The sequence below is a fragment of the Aspergillus eucalypticola genome (genome assembly GCF_003184535.1).
Source record: "Aspergillus eucalypticola CBS 122712 chromosome Unknown BO83scaffold_20, whole genome shotgun sequence".
NCBI lineage: Eukaryota > Fungi > Ascomycota > Eurotiomycetes > Eurotiales > Aspergillaceae > Aspergillus > Aspergillus eucalypticola.
In genome coordinates this window covers 593,236-609,846 of record NW_020290294.1, presented here as the reverse complement: position 1 = coordinate 609,846, position 16,611 = coordinate 593,236, and the positions used below count along the sequence as shown (strand labels likewise).

Genomic DNA, 16,611 nt, shown 5'->3' with positions numbered 1-16,611 from the left:
ACTAGGGGCATCATAACATTAGCCATTACATAGCGGCTCACGCGATTGGACATTGCGAGAAGAGCCGAGCATTTCATTCATCACCGGCGAAGCGGGGAACTGCACTTGGCCGTCGCATATGGTGTAGTCCAACCAGTACTTCCACTAGCGAAATGAACAGAATCCGCTCTCATTGGAACCAGTGGATAGCAAATTGTTATCATTCTCTTTTGAGCACACAGGCCCTTATCCGGTAATCCGGTTCCTGGCCGTCTTACCTCTTGATAACGTAGTGGATGGGTGCTCGAAATGGCGCTTAGCCCAGCGGACGATATATAAGGCCACATCAGGTCACAGATTCATTGCAACGGTTCTTTTCAAACAATGCGATCGTCTTGTTCTTGACCCAATACTGGCATGGCGGACGAGGTAACCGACAGTCCCGTCTCCACCCCCGCGGTAGATGTGAATGAAAAGAAAGATGACTTTATAGTCAAGGAGTCTGTGGATATCCATGACGTGGAAGTCGCCCCGGGCTTCGTCGCTGAGGCGGACTTCAAGGGAAATATCAAAGATGTTCCCATCGGGGAGGGTATTATCCCCGAGGATAGCGACGAGTTCATCGATCCCCGCCTGAAGGACTATCCCATGCCTTTGGTAGCTAAGACGGTAGATCTTCGCAATGACCCGACGTGAGCTTCTCGTTTCAATTTCAGAGTTGATCGCATCGCTGATATTAAAGCTATGCAGTGAACCGATCCTAACCTTCCGATTCTGGGTTCTGTCTAGCTTCTGGGTCCTTGTCGGCTGCGCACTTTCCACCTTTTACTACTTCAAGCCGTACTACAACACAATTACCAGTTATGCCGTCCAGTTGTTATCCTGGGGGATGGGTGATGCCATGGCTCGGTATTTACCCACGAGGCAATTTAGTCTCTTTGGATGGAAATGGTCGATGAATCCAGGTCCTTGGAACGCTAAGGAGCATGCACTTATTGTTGTGGCCTACTGGGGTAGTGTGAGTAAATTCTCCTTCATGGTGATAGTGACCTTGTCAAGCTGACAAGAAACAGTGCTACACGGCTATCGGAATGGGACCCTTATCTGCCATCGAACTCTACTACGGTAAAAAGCTCAACGCTGGTTGGTCCATGTTCTTCTTGTTGGCCTCTCAGATGATCGGATATGGCTTTGCGGGTCTCTTCCGTGATATCCTGGTCCGACCCCCGAAGATGTATTATCCCGGAGTGTTGCCCAACGTGGCACTGTTCAATGCGATGCATCGGAACCCATCCGTCACGAAGAAAGCTCTCAAGTACTTTGCCATCATCGCATCTGTTACCTTTGTGTATGAGTGGCTTCCAGAGCTCATCTTTCCTCTGCTGGGCTCTCTTCCTCTGGTTTGCTGGTTTGGCCATGGCAACTGGAAGGCCTTTGTCCTGGGCTCGGGTACCTACGGATTTGTCTGTTCCCATCCTCATACCTGCAAAGTCAAACCTAGCTGCTAACCTTTGAGCATAGGGTATTCTGGACTTGTCGCTTGATTGGAACTATATCACCTACATGTATCCATACTATACACCGCTCTGGTCTAGTATGAACCAATGCATCTTCGTCATTCTCTGTGTCTGGATAATCTATCCCGCCATCTACTTTACCAACACCATGAACGCACAGAACTTTGCACCAATGGATACAGGCACCTACACTGCCAATGGCAGCACTTACGATGTTGCGGCCATCGTTGGCTCCAACCTTGAGGTTAATCTTACTGCGCTGGCTGAGTACGGGTCGCCTTACTGGGCCCCATCATATGTGTTTTACTGGTTCTGGACCTTCGCCGCCCTTACAGCCTCTATGACCTACGCAATCCTGTGGTACGGCAAATCAGGCTGGGAGGATTTCAAGAACGCATGGAACAATAAGCGCAGCGACTATGATGATCCCTACCTCAAGCTCATGTCCTTCCAAAAGCGGGTACCCCACTGGTGGTATCTTAGTCTGCTTGGAATATGTGCAGTGATCGCTATTGCTCAGGGCTACGAAGGAAACATGAAGCTGTCCGCGTGGGGCCTCATTGTCATCTGTCTATTTTCGTTTATTTTCACCTGGCCCAACGGCATTCTGTGGGCAGTGGCCAATACACAGGTCGGAATGGGCTCGTTCAGTGATTTACTGGCGGGTGCCATGTTCCCCGGGAAGCCGACTGCCGTGCTTTCTGCCTACACCTACGGCTACTGTGTTTTGGAGCAAAACCTCAACCTCATTTCTGACTATAAGTTCGGGTTCTACATGAAGATTCCGGAGCGAGAGATGTTCTGGGGTCAGGTCTGGGGCACCGTGCTCGGTCCATTCATCAATTACGGCTTCATGCAATTGATCGTTGACCGGGAACGGCCTTACCTTATTGGCCAGCGGACCTCAGAGGCGTGGGATGCTGTGCAAACCCGTGTTTACTATTCTAACTCCATCATCTGGGGCATCCTGGGTCCTAAGGAGTTCTTCGGTGAACGCTACCCGTGGGTGTACTACTCGTTCCTCGTGGGTGCCGGGGCTGTCTTCCTTACCTGGCTTGTGCAGAAGTGGAAGCCCCGGTGGGACATGGAGCGTTGGTTCAACCCTACGTTGATGTTTTATGGGGGCATGCTGTTTCCGACGTACCCAACTACAAACTTCTTCATGTCTTTCTTGGCCTGCATTCTTTTCATGGGCATCCTTCCTCGGTATTTCCCTGTATGGTGGAGAAAGTACAACTATTTGACGGGTGTCGGTCTTGATTGTGGAACGCAGCTCATGACCTTGGTAGGTTGTCTTCGCTGACTCGATTGTGCCATGACTAACTTGCTGCAGGTCTGCATCTTCATTATCAATCTGCCCAATCTGTCATTTCCCTCGTGGTGGGGCAATGATTCCACTGCGACTGATCGGTGCTTCCCTCCGGCTGATCTGCCTCCATATGCATTGAACTGATGGCGTGGATGTTACTGTCGGTACGATGATGAGTAAATTTTGCTTTACATGTGCGATGTCTGCGACGTGCGATTCGTTATTGCCCTTTGTGTGACGATGTCAATTACCAAATACTGTTTTTGGATCATTTCCCTCTGTTGTATATACACAATCCCTCTGCTAGGTTACTATCTTTGTGAAGAACACTGTATATAGTACCTGCACTATTACACTATTCCCTGCTTCTGAAACTGGGACCATGGAAATCTTGTTAGAATTCACCCAGTGTCCATTCTTGTAGGCAAATTCCACGGGGCAAGCGGACTACTGTACTGCACTGCTCACAAAGACCATTTTGTTCCACTTGAGCGAGTTCTGGCTGAGCGATCAGACAAGCTGCAAATAAATTTGTCTCCAGTCCGTTGGGGGTTCAATGCCCTCCGTCCAGCCGATATGGATATCAGGAAGAGACACGCGACCAACTCAAACCAGCTCGAACCATCAACCATGTCGGAAGTTCAACTTTAATTAAAAAAAAAAAAAAAAAACTAGGATGTCATATTTCCGAATCTTGTTGATCATCGCTACAGCAAGAAACAGTCTAAGAGATGCGGAACCGAGAGCATACCTACCCATGACGTAATGACCATGTTCATATACCCATGAATAGAATCAGATGAGATACCAATCATCAACACAATAATCGAAGCACTATACTTCTAATTTATCTCATTATCATCATGAGAATCGCCCTCTTCGGCTCAACCGGCCAAATCGGCCAGTCCATTTTGCGCGCCCTCTTCACTAAGACCTCCCATGAGGTGCTTCAACTGATTTCACCGCAATCTGAATCCACTGCTCGCTCTGTAAATAAGAAATTCACAGCAGAGCAACAAAGTCGACTATCCACTGAAACAGTGGACATCCTCTCCTGCAGTACAGACGACCTTGTCCACTATCTCATCAATGTCGAGATCATCATCAGCGCCTTGAACGGTAAAGCGCTGCAAGCGCAGTCAAAGATTCAAGATGCTGGAGCAAAGGCTGGTGTGAGGAGAATCTACCCTAGTGAATACGGCATGCATCATGTGTATCGGCCGCCGGGAGATGAAGTTGGGTATCTTCATCCGGTAATAAGTTTCATGCTCCATAGATCCTTGTTATACACCGAATACTAATGATGTAAATACAGATGTGGAATACCAAATCCGCCGCCAACGAAGCCTGTCTACACCATCCAGCTATAAACTCAGGCTCTATGACATACACCCTCATCGGCTGCGGGGACTTCTACAACCAATCTCGTGAGGAGATATGGTGTCCGTGGACGAATCCTCATGCATCTGAATACACGCTGCATATACTCGGCGACGCGGAAGCCATTATTGATTTTACACACATTGACGATCTAGGAGAGTTTATCGTCGAGACCATCAAGCATCCGGAACGGTCGGAGAACCGGACGTTGAATTTCGTGAGTGATCGTATCTCGTATAATGAGATTGCACAGTTACTGGAGAAGTACTCTGGGAAGAAAGTGAAAAAGACAGTGTATCCAACCAGTCTAGTGGATGAGGTGTGGAAGGATAAGGACAGGGTGCCGGCGGAGGTAAAAGGGAAGGGAGCATTTCCGGATGATTTTTGGATCCTAGTCAAGGGGATGCAAGGGGCTGGGAAGTTTTGGAGACCGCCGGGAGAGGTTCAGAATGGGGAATTTGGGATGGAGGGGAGGACGTTTGAGTGGTATTTGAGGGGTTGTTTGGGGGTGGATATGAAGTTTGATGAGTGTGCTGTTATGGCTATATAATATGTATCTATTGCAGTTGTTGACTGCGTAATTCTAGGGTGTGTCCAAGACATTCAGCAGACTATTTTAGGGCCTGCTGTCGAACCCCCGCATGGGACACCGATTGGTGTATTTACATGACTCTTCCATGTCCATCTTTGCCTGTGTCAGTCCGTCATCGTACGATCAAGCATCTTGAAGCTTTGGTGACATGTCGCTTGCCCATGGTAGTAGTAAACTTCATCACCCGAGAGTCATCAACCTCAATCGCAGTATGCCCCCAAAACGTACCAGAGAAAAGCTACTGATACCTCATCCCAGATCATTACAAAAATACATTTACTAATTCTTTCAACAGATACCAGCACAACCCCGCAGTCCACGCCCGTCAAAGTCAAACAATATCACCACTTAATATAACCTGCATCAACCTGCAGCAACACTATTCCCCATCCAACACGGCACATCCGGTAACCTGTCCCAATACAAACACCGAACCATTATCCCGCAATGCTTACGTCTACTTCAGATAGCCTAAATCAGGTGAAGTCAAACCCGGACACTATTGGCCTCGCCTGCAGATCTTAACCGGACCTGCAGGTGCATTATTGACGGTTCCCCGCACGACCAGCTCAGCTACATAAGCTATGCTTTTTTTCACTCCCTTTCGTTCACCGATCTGTCTGCTTTTCACCGTACCTACCTATCTATCCATTGAGTAAAAACTGAGCAAGATGCGGTGGCTTCTCACCTCGTCCGTACTGTTAGTGCCGGCTACAGCCCTGGTTCGACCTGATGGCGTGGTATGTCACGTTCATTCCTACCATGTCTATCTCTCGACTAACAAGAAGATTATCATCAATTGTAGGGCCGTACTCCTGCCCTTGGCTGGAACTCATGGAACGCATACAGCTGCGACATTGACGCCGACAAGATCGTGACTGCTGCCAATGAGGTGGTCAACTTGGGGTTGAAGGATCTGGGATATGAGTATATCAACAGTACACCACCCCCACCCCCACCCCCATTATCCCCACTACCCATTGGCACAGTTGACTGACAGAAACAGTCGACGACTGCTGGTCCGTCAAATCCGGCCGCAACACCACCACCAAACGCATCATCCCAGACCCCGACAAATTCCCCAACGGCATCTCCGGCGTCGCAGACCAAGTGCACGCCTTGGGTTTGAAACTGGGAATCTACAGCAGTGAGCACATACCCCAGCCCCTCTACTCCAAAGAGATCACCACACTAACCAAAGTAATATAAATACTAAGGCGCCGGTCTCACCACCTGCGCTGGCTACCCAGCCAGTCTAGGCTACGAAGAAATTGACGCGCAATCGTTTGCGGAATGGGGTGTTGACTGTATTTCCCCCAATCACTCACCGATAACCTCTGTTCTAACAAAAGGGATAGACCTCAAATACGACAACTGCGGCGTCCCCACAAACCTCACAGACCAATACACCTACTGCGTCCCCGACAGCACCGACGGGTCCAACTTCCCCAACGGCACCTGCGTGGACCTGACCGATGCTGCACCATCGGGATACGACTGGGCCACCTCCACCACAGCGAAACGGTACCAGCGCATGCGCGATGCCCTACTCAGCGTCAACAGAACGATTCTCTACTCACTATGTGACTGGGGCCAAGCGGATGTGAACGCCTGGGGGAATGAAACGGGGAATAGCTGGCGCATGTCGGGAGATATTACCGGTATACCCTACCCCTATCCCCACAACTCCATACATACATACATACTCTATAACTACCTACCTCCTCATGGGATAATATATACTAATAAAGGGGGGTGGGTGATAGCAACATGGTCCCGCATCGCCGAAATCGCCAACGAAAACAGCTTCTACATGAACTACGCCAACTTCTGGGGCTATCCGGACCCGGACATGCTGGAGGTCGGGAATGGGAATTTGACTCTCGCTGAGAATAGAGCGCATTTTGCTCTTTGGGCCATGATGAAGGCACCGTTGATCATTGGGACGCCGGTATACCTTTCCCTCCCCCTCCCCTCATACCCTATACACCTGTACGGACATATGGCTAATTTGAACTGGTATTGTATAGTTGGACTCAATCGACACCTCCCACCTCTCCATCCTCCTCAACAAACCCCTGCTTACCTTCCACCAAGACGCTGTGATCGGGCGCCCCGCGTACCCATATAAATGGGGGTATAATCCCGATTGGACGTTTGATCCGGAGCATCCGGCGGAGTATTGGTCCGGGCCGACGTCTTCTGGGGAGGTGTTTGTGTTGATGTTGAATTCGGAGGACGGGGTGAAGACTCGTACGGCGGTTTGGGGGGAGGTGCCTGAGTTAAAGAATAAGAATTCAAAGGGGAAGAAAGGTAAAGGGTTTAAGGTGACGGATGCGTGGACGGGGAGGATGTGGGTTGTGTGAAGGATAAGTATGAGGTGAAGTTGCAGGCGCATGATGTAGCGGTTTTGGTTGTCGGGGAGGAATGTTAGGTCTTTCTTCTCTCGGTCCTTCAAATTGGGTGTTGGGTTGGGTGATGGGGATGGGTGGTTACTATATATATATATATAGTATGGTGGGAGCTTGGGGATTATGGATGATGGTATAGTCATTATCATTATATTGCTCCATTCGCTATGCTGCCTCGCTGCTACCTCCACAAATCTTGTCGGCTCTCTCGTCGCCATCCCCCGCTGCTCTTTGGTCGTCCATCGTCCACTGGCACTGCCAGGAATCCACCAAATCCATTGCCCACTAGCACGCTCTTGCGTGCGTCTCCGCCCCATGACCGACTGAGCTGCGCGTCGTGGAAGCTCACCGGTCGGGTTGTGCCATCGCGCCGTCCTCGTGTTGATGGTGGCTCGTACGGCGTAAAATTCCACTCAAGCTCGTCCAGACCCTTGCTGTACACGTTCAGCGGCTGCGAAATTCCTCCGCTGAAGAACTGTGGTCCGCCCTCGCCGCCACCGAATAGTCGCGGGGGCGGCGCCAGCAGCAGTGTCTCTGAGAAGCTGGCGTCGCGCACGTACAGGTCACGCAGTCCTGGCAGGCAGTTTGACATGAGCGACGAGATCAGGTACGTGTAGTAGGATGCAGCTACTGGCGGCAGGCCGTACGACCCCGCCTGCGAGGTGATTTCGTAGTGCAGTAATTGCAGCGACCGGGAAGACAGCGGCGGAACCTGGTCGGTCGGGAAGGACCGCGATACGTCCTGAATGACTGATAGGGCGTGTAGCTGCGGCGCAGCCGACAGGATCTGGTGCAGAGTGGATGGGAGCACCCCCGTCGCAGACAGTGTCAAATATTGTAGTTCCGTGCGGTTCAAAGGCAGGGAGAGAACGCCGGCAAGCCCGCTTGCCGTGACGTTCGGGGTATCGCGAAGGGTCAGCCGCTGGACGGCTGGGAAAGCAGGCAGAGTGTCGGAGAGGTCAAATGCCGAGTCATCCAGCCACGGCAGGTCGTCGAGGGTCAGGTCGCGGAGTTTAGGAAACGAGGCCAGCCCCATGCGAAGAAGCCGCGGCTCAATGTATAATCGAGAGAGTTCCAGCACCTCCAAATTCTGCCACAGACGGGCTTCCGGCAGCTGCGAGAAGCTGCCCTCGGCGCCGTGTCGGTAGGTCATGCGACGCAAATCCGGACACCGTCCGATAAGCTCCTGCTTCAACGCCAGACACGACGCGTCATCGCTGTATATCCCGGCCGGCAGGTCAACGTAGCGTATGTTGGGCGTCACGGAGATGGTGCGCGCAATCTCCGCCTTGCTGGCCTCGCGTGTCATGTACGGCATCCGTAGAGAGAGCACCATGCGCCCTAGGTCTCGCGAATCTCGTACAGTCTGCATGAATAGCTGCAAGCGTACTTGTGGGGCATCGATCGCTTCGCCGTTGCGGTCGAAGAAGGAATGGCGTTTCCGTTTGGCGGCAAGTTGAACCTCGAGCTCGCAGTAGTGGACGGCGTCGATACGGACGTGAGCGTAACTGAAGCTAGCGATTAGCAGAGAGCGGAATTAATGGAAACAAAGAAACCCACAGCAAAGCCCGAGCCTCCAGATACCACCGTTTACAGACCACGGCACAATGTGCCAGGTCGCGCATATCACAGAGCATGCAGCCATCCTCTGTCATCGACTCCTCGGAGGTATCATAGCTCGAATCGATGGTGTGCGGACACACATAGGTGAAGATGCGAGCCAGCAGCGGTCGGGGAAGCTTCTTTGTGAGGTCGAAGCCGGCGAAAGTGTGGTGGGAGTCAAGGCAAAGGTGGTCGTAGGTGGTGGCCACATTCCCCGCGCGGCTATGGCTCTTGGACCGCCTGCGAAGCCGGCTCAGTAAACCCATGGTGGTGAGCAGACAAGCGGCATGGACGGTTGCAATGGACTGGAGGGAAACGAGGAGCGAACTTAAAATGGGGAGATGGAGCGGTGGAACAAAGAGCCAGGAGAAAGGCAGCGTGGGAAGGATGCAAGAGCGAGTGAATAATCAACAGCGCGGTGATGATTAATTGGTGTCGGGAAAGCTGTGTGATGTGAAGTCGCTGCATGAACCCGCAGTTCGTCCCCATTCCAGCGCGTCGCTGGTCAAAGCCGGGGCCGAGCACCGTTGTTTTTTTGAAACGCTTGATTGGCAATTGGCGCAGGACTCATCCCATTAGCAAGCGAAATGAGGGGAGACATGTCCCCCAGTTGGTTCATATAAGGGGGGCAGGCGGGTGTTTCATGTTTGCCTCAGGGTTTGCTTGGTGGTTGGCATTTTGGTCCCATTTGCCCCAGAGGGTCTCGGCGGAAATTGATCCCAGTTCAACGACCGACGCCGGTGGCTGCGGCAGGGCTGAAAGTGCACCACATAATGGCTGGAAAGGGTTGAAGGGTCTTTCCTCCAAGCTGATGAGTGTAGTAAAAATCAAAGATCCAAGAATTGAGAGAGATTCTCGCGCGGTCCTCGACGCGTGACCCCAAAGAGTGCCACTAACCCAATGGGGTCATGAGCAATACTCCTCCAACAGTCTATATATATACACTATAACAACTTACAAGCTTACCTACCACTGCTGCATACTGTCAATAGAAAACTGCATCATAATTTAAAATAAGCTTATCTAGAACAGTCTCTGATCCATTGCCCTCTTCTGGCCACTCACGAAAAAAACAGGGCCCCGTCAACTACATCGCCATGACATCATGTCCAACAACCAGCCCTCAGGACAAATAAATAGCCATCATGCAGACAACCAAGCCAATTCACCTAGTACACTGCCAGGGTAGTCTATATTACCGTGTACATCCTACTCCAGGCTATGCGATTTCCTAGACCCTTCCTCTGCCACTCCAGACCCCTGCCACTCCGAACGCCACCCTCCCCATTCAACCGCATCAGCTTCATCCAATTCCAGCCCACAGCAGCTAAAATGGCAAACAACACTCAATACGGAGGCGATCCTCTCCCCGATGTGGGCGCCACCTATCCCTCCCAGAACAACCAATCCAAATCCGGCGAAGACGACTGGACAAAGCGTCCGCCCTACAGCATCCGCTCTCCTGAGGAATTCGGTCCTGTGAAATGGCGTGGGAAATGCCAATGCGGCCAGGTGACTTATCAATTGAGCCGGGACCGACCATTGAAGTCTAAATTCTGCCACTGTCGGGGCTGTCAAGTGACGCATGGTATGTCTGCCGTGTCAGTAGTTTCTTACTTAACGAGGTAGTAGTGGCTGAAACATGCTGACTGTGTAGGCGCGCCATTCCAATGGGCGGCTATTTTCCATAAGTCTGATCTCGCTTTTACGAAGGGAGCTGAAGGCCTGTCGTTCTATTCCTCCACGAATGACACCCAGGAGTATAAGCTTCCGACTAAGGTGTATTGTTCTTATTGTCGATCTCCTATTATGGATGAGGGACGGAATGTCTGCTTGATGTTTCCGCAGGCCATCGAGAGCGCTGATTATGATGAACATCGACAGCACTGGCGCGAGGCGTTTGAACCAGAGTGAGTGGTCCTTGTAGTGCCGGCTTAGACTGCATAATGCTTATGATGTCGTATAGGTGCCATATTTTCTACGGCAAGCGAGTCCTGGATATTCCAGATGGGAAGCCCAAGTGGTCGGGTATTGATGAGCAAAGTGATCTTTTGGATGAGCAAGGGCGCAAGAAGGAATGACTGGATGGGATGAATAATAGCCCCCGGAGCCGGATGTAGATATACATGTTTTGTTTTTCTTTATTATTTAGCTGTCACGAAGTATGAGCAATGATTAGGCTTCAGCCTTGCCAGAAGTTCCCGAGCAGCTGATACTACCATCCGACCAATAATATCGACTAGATTGAAAACATGTTCCTACTGTGTAAGTCCCCGTCCGGCTCTAAATCAGGGTGATCGACAGGGCTAGAGAACTTCAAGCAGTCATCACGAGCATGTGAGAGCCGGGAAGATAGGCACCCAACCAGCTGCAGTGACCACGAGTGCAGCTATGCTAGCCAGCAGCTGACGACTTCAAGACTATTCCAGTCCATACCCCTGAAATTCGGCACGATGCCATTCTCATCTGTCACTCCGGGATGTCAGGTAGGCACCAGATTCATCCGCGAGACCTGGAGTGCAGGGCGGGGTCAGCCAGCCGTAGCCAGATAGCATCGTGAACATAGAATATAAAATACCGCGATACCTAGATTAATGATCTTCAGAGTAGGATGCTTGCCATATAAACACTGCATGATGTGGCTTAAAAGCAAACACACTGGAGTGGCTCTTCTCGCCGCACCGGCGGCAGCCGTCACACAGATATCCAACGATGAAATGAACAACTTCCTCAGCCAAGGCGCTGTCGAGCTCGCTACCCGTTACGCACCTCTCTGGTTCTTCGGCCAGGCAGTGGACCAACCTCCCTGTTATCCGACCTGGGCTTTCAGCGGCTCACCCAACTCGTCGGACATTTACGACGCAGCTCACAAAACACCCGCTGCACCGCAGTGCGAGTATCCAGACGTTGGCTGCGGATGTCGCAAACCTGGAGTAGCAACAGGGAATCCTGGTCCTGCATTTCCTATCTACTACACGTTCAAGCAGTGCAACGAGACCGATGTCCGGGTGGTGTATAACCTGTTCTATGAAAAAGACGGGGCCGAGGTGCTGGATCTGATTGACACTGGCCATGACTAGTAAGGCACCGCGTAGCCTGCCCATCCTCGTTGAACAGGCAAGTCTGACTTGGTCGACCAGTGACTGGGAACGAGTAGTCATCATCCATTCACGAAATGCGAACAACACCTGGCAACCCTCTCGAGCACTCCTGTCAGCCCATAGTGGTTACCATAATCTGGCCTGGGGCAGCATCCATAGCACGCTGACCACAGAGCAAATCAACGCTGGGAACGCTCGAAATCCCGATGGTGTCAAGAATAATGACCATCCAAAGGTGTATGTGTCGTGGTCGAAGCATGCACATTTCGACACCGTCTTGACTACCTGGGTTGATCCGCTCAGCCAGTCACTCGATAATGCGTTTCGCAGCGATGACTGGTGGCACTTTGTCGACCAGAAATACTATGTACATTTCAGTATCCCTGACCACAGAGTATCGCAGCTAACACCCAGCAGATACAATCGGATAACTCGACCGCAGCTGGAATAGCATTCAACAGTACGTACTGGGGGTCAGCGACGAGTAATCCGCCATACGTGCAACAGAGCATATGCTCCGCGCCATAACAATCTGGTCGTATACATTAGTTCTGATGATACGTATCGCAGAAGCCAATTGATGATTAGAAAATTGTACTAGATTATGAGCCTGTAGCGTTGCAGCGATAGATAATCAACATCCATCCATCCCATCGGGAACCTGCAAATGACGTCGATGCGCGGTTCCCCCACCAGAATTTCAATCCCTCACTCTAACAACATCACAACAACAACAACTTCATCAAACAATTCCTCCCTCTTCCCACAAAACAGTAACTGTACGTCCTTCCCAATCTAATACTCACCAACTAAGCCACCCTCCCCCATCCACCACCTTCCCTCCCTCCCATCTCACCCGCATAACAACCCCCACCCACCACCCAACCCCGCAACCTCAAAACCTCAAAACCACACACCCACACAAACAGCGATAGCTAACCAAACCAGTCCCAACACAACTCCTCAACAACAATGTCCTGGACCCAAAAAACCTTCACCCTGCCAGCCCGCTCACGCGGCAGCTACCTCATCACGGACCACGTGCTCGAGCAACTGCCCGAGATCAAGAACTACAAGGTCGGCATGCTGAACCTGTTCGTGCAGCACACGAGCTGCGCGCTGTCACTGAACGAGAACTGGGATGATGATGTACGCGCGGATATGAGCGATGCGCTGGATCGCATCGCTCCGTATGATAAGAAGGGGAATCTTTATAGACATTCGGCTGAGGGGGAGGATGATATGCCGGTGCGTTCATCATATCTTTGATCCTTTGGGGATAGTAGTAATTGGGGGAAGGGGGGGAAGGAACAGGATTATAATGATTACTTACGTGTGTTTGCAGGCTCATATCAAGTCCGCATTGATTGGCGCTTCGGTTACGATTCCCATCTCGAATGGTCGCTTGGCTACGGGTACGTGGCAGGGTATTTGGTACTTGGAGTTTAGGGCCATGAGACACTCCCGGAAGGTGGTTGCTACGATTCAGGGTGAGAAGGCTTGACTTGGTTGTGGTAGTGGTGGTGGTGATGATGGTGGGGGAGTGCGGTTGTGATTGTGGTGGGATGTGTAGAGTATGTAGAGTGGATGGCGTACGTGTGGATATATCAGAGTATATCCTAGAAATTGAAATATTCGATCTAACGACTTCATTGACCTGGTACATCTGTACAACAGCCGTATGGCTAAAGGATAAAAACAAAACATCGTCAACGCCTATAAAATCAATCTTTACCGCTGCTCGAATCCACCCTCGGTCACACGCTGGCTCTCGTTCACCTCGGCGGCGTCACCGGTAGGCTCGAGAGGGTAGCTGGTGGCGGGAAGGGACTTAAGGTAAGCACGGTGTTGCTCGTGGGCCTGTACATTATTAGCACGTATCATTAATACCAATTCAATGGCAACATACGAAGGGAAGACCGCAGTAGCCGCAGGTAGCAATCTCGGGCTTGTCGGTGTTGATGAAGACCTTGGGGTGGCCCAGGGGACCGCCACCGCCGTCACAGCTGACGACGCGCTTTTTCGTCCAGCGGACGGGCTGTCTGTGGATGAGCTCAATGGCAGCCAAGGGTTGGGGCTAGGAAATGTCAGCGTCTCGTGTCTTATATATCGATATTGTCGTGATCTTGATATTCCCCATCCCACACGACCAATTGACCGGAACTGGGCGGAGGGAGGTCTGAACAACGCACCTGCAACTCCATTATCGTCTGCTCGAAGCGAGGACCAACCATGGCCTTCTCCTTCGGCTGCTGGCTGGCAGCCCAGGTGGTAGCCCGGTTGGGAGCCTGGAGGTGACGGGTGCGCTCGCCCGCCTCGGGTTCCTCCCTCAGGGGAGCATCCCAGCCGCCCATGGCGTCAACGGGAGTAGCATTGGTGCCAGAGACATTCGGCTTAGCGGTAGGCGGGGTCGGGTCGTTGGCAGGGATGAAGTTCTCGGAGAGGCGAGGGACGGTGGTCGAGTAGCTGGCCCGGGCGGCGAATCGGGGGGTGAAGGTGGAGGAAAGGGTCGCGACCCGGCTGCGGAAGCAGGGCAACATGCTGGGCAATTGAGGTCCGAAATGGGACGCGAGAGTAGCTGGCGGATGGAGCGGAGGTGAGGACGAAAGGACTCGGGTTGGAGAGAGATTGGATGAGGTTTCCAGTTTGCGGGAGCTGCTGCGCTTGGGCCGCCGGCCAATCGGCGGCGCTCCTGCGGCTGATGCGGTGGGATTCTGCCGCCTGGGAATTTCGGCTTTGCAATCACAGCCATTCTGCTGGCTGTCGTTCTTCATTTCTGAATGACTTCGATTTTTTGCTTGTTTTTGACGGTTTTCGGTTTTGCATTTACATCTTCTACGCATTCGTCATGAGGGGCTCTCCTACCTCTGGCTCCAAGCCAGAGAAGACCATGTCTTCGCGGCTGCTGACCATGAAGGTATGTATAGCAACACCTCAATTTTATTTTCTTTTTCCGTTCTAAGAATACTAAAGTAATGTCGTAGTTCATGCAACGTGCTGCTGCTACAAATGCCGCCCGTGAAACATCTCAGCCCGCATCCACCGACGAGTCCAAAGCCTCTACTCCCCCGAAACGACAGAGATTGTCCACCGGCCCCGCTGAAAGTCCCATCGGCACTCCCAAGTCGGATCTCGAGGCGATCTCGGCTGCCCTTGCTGAGGAAGAGGAAAAGCGGAAGGAAGCACTTGCACGTCAGGCTCAAGATTCCGGTGACACAGAATGGGTGCTCGACTATGGTGTGGCGGAACCTGTTGCTCAGTATGCGCCGCCGCCGTTCATTGTCGCGGATGGCTCGCTGGATGCGGACGATGATGACATGGCTGTCGGTGGCCGACAAGCATACGGTAATTTCAAACGAAAGAAGAAGACCGCGGTTTGTTTCATCACATGATACACATAAGATTGTTTTTTTCTGATATTTTGCAGACCGGTGAAACCGAGGCCGAGTCCGACGATGATGATGTTGATGCGATGATTAAGAAAGAAAGCAACAAGCCACATCGTGTCAAATTGTCACAACTTACAAGCATCTCCGGTGGAAGACATTCCACGATGGGCGACGATAAAAAGCAGAAGAAGCGCAAACATAAATAAAGTACATTTGGAAACCGACAAATCTGGAGACAAGTATGTTCCGGGCCTTGCTCGCCAGAAGATGAGATTTGACATTGTCTTACCAATAAGTCCCGTTAACCCTCGCCTGAGCGTGATCATGAACCTGGTAGGCCTCATATGTTCGGCCGTGGTAGCCCGTCATGGGTGAATATGAGAACGGGTGGGCATCGGTACCACTCTTAGGCGCTGTGCCATACCATTGGCTTCTGCCAGGATATTTGTCTTTCGATCTATCATAGTCGACGACTGCATTCATTCTTGGTTCTACTCTGTCGGTAGTGGGACCGTACAGATATCTGGCAGACTGCGTTGCTGACCTACGGACAGCAGGTTGGCCGTTCGTGTACTGGTATGAGGACGTGTTATGCTGTCGGGTATTCTCTTCTGGCTGACATTGAGCTTGACGAGACTCTTCATCTCTTTCTTGGCGTTCCATGAGTTGTCTGCAAGATTCTTGGAGCTGCGCGTGTTTTCTGCGGCGCTCAAGCCAGGTCTCTTTGCCCAGCTCCAAGAGCTCACTCTTTGGGACTAGATGAACTGCTTTCAGTCAGCCCGATCACTTTGAGTACCTTCATTGCATACCGCGCTTCTGTGGAATGTCCCCAGTGTACTGCAGACGACGGGTCTGAAGGGTGGTATTATACTGTCTTTTCGGGTCGATTGGCCGGTATCCTTGCTGGTAAACGTTGGGAGGAAGCGATGAGCTATCTGCACGCTGCTCTCGCCTGCGGTATAGCGTAGGACTTCGCTCGTCCACCTCCACCCAGTATTCCATTTCATCGAAGCAGAAGCACATCTTTAGCGCGTATTCTAGATACCAGCTATAGTACCTGACCTAGTCATCACTCATTAGTCTTCATCCACAGATTCGATTCAGAACATTCATACATACTCCTTCGCACCAAATACACAATCTTGTAAAGCTCTGTACTCAAATGCTCAAATCGAGATGTTCATTCAGTCACACCCTGCCTGTGCAGTGAGTAGAGGTGAAGGAGAATTCTGGCTGAGTGAAATTGATCATGATGTGAGCGTGGGACTGAACGCCGAGAACCAGTCACCAGCAGGTGTTCCAGGCGACGACTAAGCAATCCAGCATGCATA

General features: G+C 51.6%; 9 protein-coding genes across 9 annotated transcripts; 6 read left to right on the top strand and 3 right to left on the bottom strand.

Moving 5' to 3' along the window:
- Positions 1-396: 396 nt before the first annotated feature.
- On the top strand, positions 397-3,102 carry BO83DRAFT_418976 (OPT family oligopeptide transporter; the record flags this gene model as incomplete). The annotated part of the gene is made up of 5 exons (XM_025534852.1): positions 397-671; positions 730-997; positions 1,053-1,442; positions 1,501-2,781; positions 2,830-3,102. 5 exons carry the CDS (start codon positions 397-399, stop codon positions 2,947-2,949), a joined length of 2,334 nt encoding a protein of 777 aa, XP_025386039.1. The 3' UTR covers positions 2,950-3,102.
- Positions 3,103-3,639: 537 nt separating this feature from the next.
- Positions 3,640-4,735, top strand: BO83DRAFT_450469 (NAD(P)-binding protein; the record flags this gene model as incomplete). The annotated part of the gene is made up of 2 exons (XM_025536803.1): positions 3,640-4,058; positions 4,121-4,735. Exons 1-2 carry the CDS (start codon positions 3,669-3,671, stop codon positions 4,733-4,735), a joined length of 1,005 nt encoding a protein of 334 aa, XP_025386038.1. The 5' UTR covers positions 3,640-3,668.
- A 481-nt stretch (positions 4,736-5,216) lies between these two features.
- BO83DRAFT_380305 (glycoside hydrolase family 27 protein) lies at positions 5,217-7,363 on the top strand. The gene is made up of 8 exons (XM_025531720.1): positions 5,217-5,517; positions 5,583-5,715; positions 5,784-5,924; positions 5,995-6,084; positions 6,136-6,438; positions 6,544-6,728; positions 6,808-7,104; positions 7,128-7,363. The coding sequence occupies exons 1-8, from the start codon at positions 5,449-5,451 to the stop codon at positions 7,209-7,211; spliced, it is 1,302 nt and encodes a 433-aa protein (XP_025386037.1). The 5' UTR covers positions 5,217-5,448; the 3' UTR covers positions 7,212-7,363.
- On the bottom strand, positions 7,139-9,156 carry BO83DRAFT_91882 (F-box domain protein). Its single transcript, XM_025537706.1, has 2 exons — positions 8,749-9,156; positions 7,139-8,696 (listed from the first exon to the last, which is right to left on the bottom strand). The coding sequence occupies exons 1-2, from the start codon at positions 9,054-9,056 to the stop codon at positions 7,370-7,372; spliced, it is 1,635 nt and encodes a 544-aa protein (XP_025386036.1). The 5' UTR covers positions 9,057-9,156; the 3' UTR covers positions 7,139-7,369.
- A 966-nt stretch (positions 9,157-10,122) lies between these two features.
- Positions 10,123-10,871, top strand: BO83DRAFT_317675 (GFA family protein; the record flags this gene model as incomplete). Its single annotated transcript, XM_025527710.1, has 3 exons — positions 10,123-10,378; positions 10,448-10,700; positions 10,757-10,871. 3 exons carry the CDS (start codon positions 10,123-10,125, stop codon positions 10,869-10,871), a joined length of 624 nt encoding a protein of 207 aa, XP_025386035.1.
- Positions 10,872-11,426: 555 nt separating this feature from the next.
- BO83DRAFT_317633 (uncharacterized protein) lies at positions 11,427-13,395 on the top strand (the record flags this gene model as incomplete). Its single annotated transcript, XM_025527708.1, has 5 exons — positions 11,427-11,869; positions 11,931-12,258; positions 12,309-12,389; positions 12,840-13,139; positions 13,237-13,395. 5 exons carry the CDS (start codon positions 11,427-11,429, stop codon positions 13,393-13,395), a joined length of 1,311 nt encoding a protein of 436 aa, XP_025386034.1.
- Positions 13,396-13,519: 124 nt separating this feature from the next.
- Positions 13,520-14,508, bottom strand: BO83DRAFT_380300 (zinc-finger domain-containing protein). Its single transcript, XM_025531719.1, has 3 exons — positions 14,084-14,508; positions 13,801-13,968; positions 13,520-13,751 (listed from the first exon to the last, which is right to left on the bottom strand). The coding sequence occupies exons 1-3, from the start codon at positions 14,429-14,431 to the stop codon at positions 13,623-13,625; spliced, it is 645 nt and encodes a 214-aa protein (XP_025386033.1). The 5' UTR covers positions 14,432-14,508; the 3' UTR covers positions 13,520-13,622.
- A 231-nt stretch (positions 14,509-14,739) lies between these two features.
- BO83DRAFT_317680 (uncharacterized protein) lies at positions 14,740-15,486 on the top strand (the record flags this gene model as incomplete). The annotated part of the gene is made up of 3 exons (XM_025527711.1): positions 14,740-14,808; positions 14,876-15,265; positions 15,319-15,486. The coding sequence occupies 3 exons, from the start codon at positions 14,740-14,742 to the stop codon at positions 15,484-15,486; spliced, it is 627 nt and encodes a 208-aa protein (XP_025386032.1).
- A 79-nt stretch (positions 15,487-15,565) lies between these two features.
- BO83DRAFT_400801 (uncharacterized protein) lies at positions 15,566-16,303 on the bottom strand (the record flags this gene model as incomplete). Its single annotated transcript, XM_025533419.1, has 2 exons — positions 15,566-16,044; positions 16,090-16,303. The coding sequence occupies 2 exons, from the start codon at positions 16,301-16,303 to the stop codon at positions 15,566-15,568; spliced, it is 693 nt and encodes a 230-aa protein (XP_025386031.1).
- Between the last annotated feature and the right edge of the window lie 308 nt (positions 16,304-16,611).

Coding starts and splice junctions, on each gene's coding strand:
- BO83DRAFT_380305 (XM_025531720.1), top strand. CDS start 5,449: ATGCGGTGGCTTCTCACCTCGTCCGTACTGTTAGTGCCGGCTACAGCC. Junction 6,439..6,543: donor CATGTCGGGAGATATTACCG/GTATACCCTACC, acceptor GGTGGGTGATAG/CAACATGGTCCCGCATCGCC. Junction 6,729..6,807: donor CGTTGATCATTGGGACGCCG/GTATACCTTTCC, acceptor GGTATTGTATAG/TTGGACTCAATCGACACCTC.
- BO83DRAFT_91882 (XM_025537706.1), bottom strand. CDS start 9,056: ATGGGTTTACTGAGCCGGCTTCGCAGGCGGTCCAAGAGCCATAGCCGC. Junction 8,697..8,748: donor CTGGAGGCTCGGGCTTTGCT/GTGGGTTTCTTT, acceptor CGCTAGCTTCAG/TTACGCTCACGTCCGTATCG.
- BO83DRAFT_380300 (XM_025531719.1), bottom strand. CDS start 14,431: ATGTTGCCCTGCTTCCGCAGCCGGGTCGCGACCCTTTCCTCCACCTTC. Junction 13,969..14,083: donor AGACGATAATGGAGTTGCAG/GTGCGTTGTTCA, acceptor GACATTTCCTAG/CCCCAACCCTTGGCTGCCAT. Junction 13,752..13,800: donor GCTACTGCGGTCTTCCCTTC/GTATGTTGCCAT, acceptor AATAATGTACAG/GCCCACGAGCAACACCGTGC.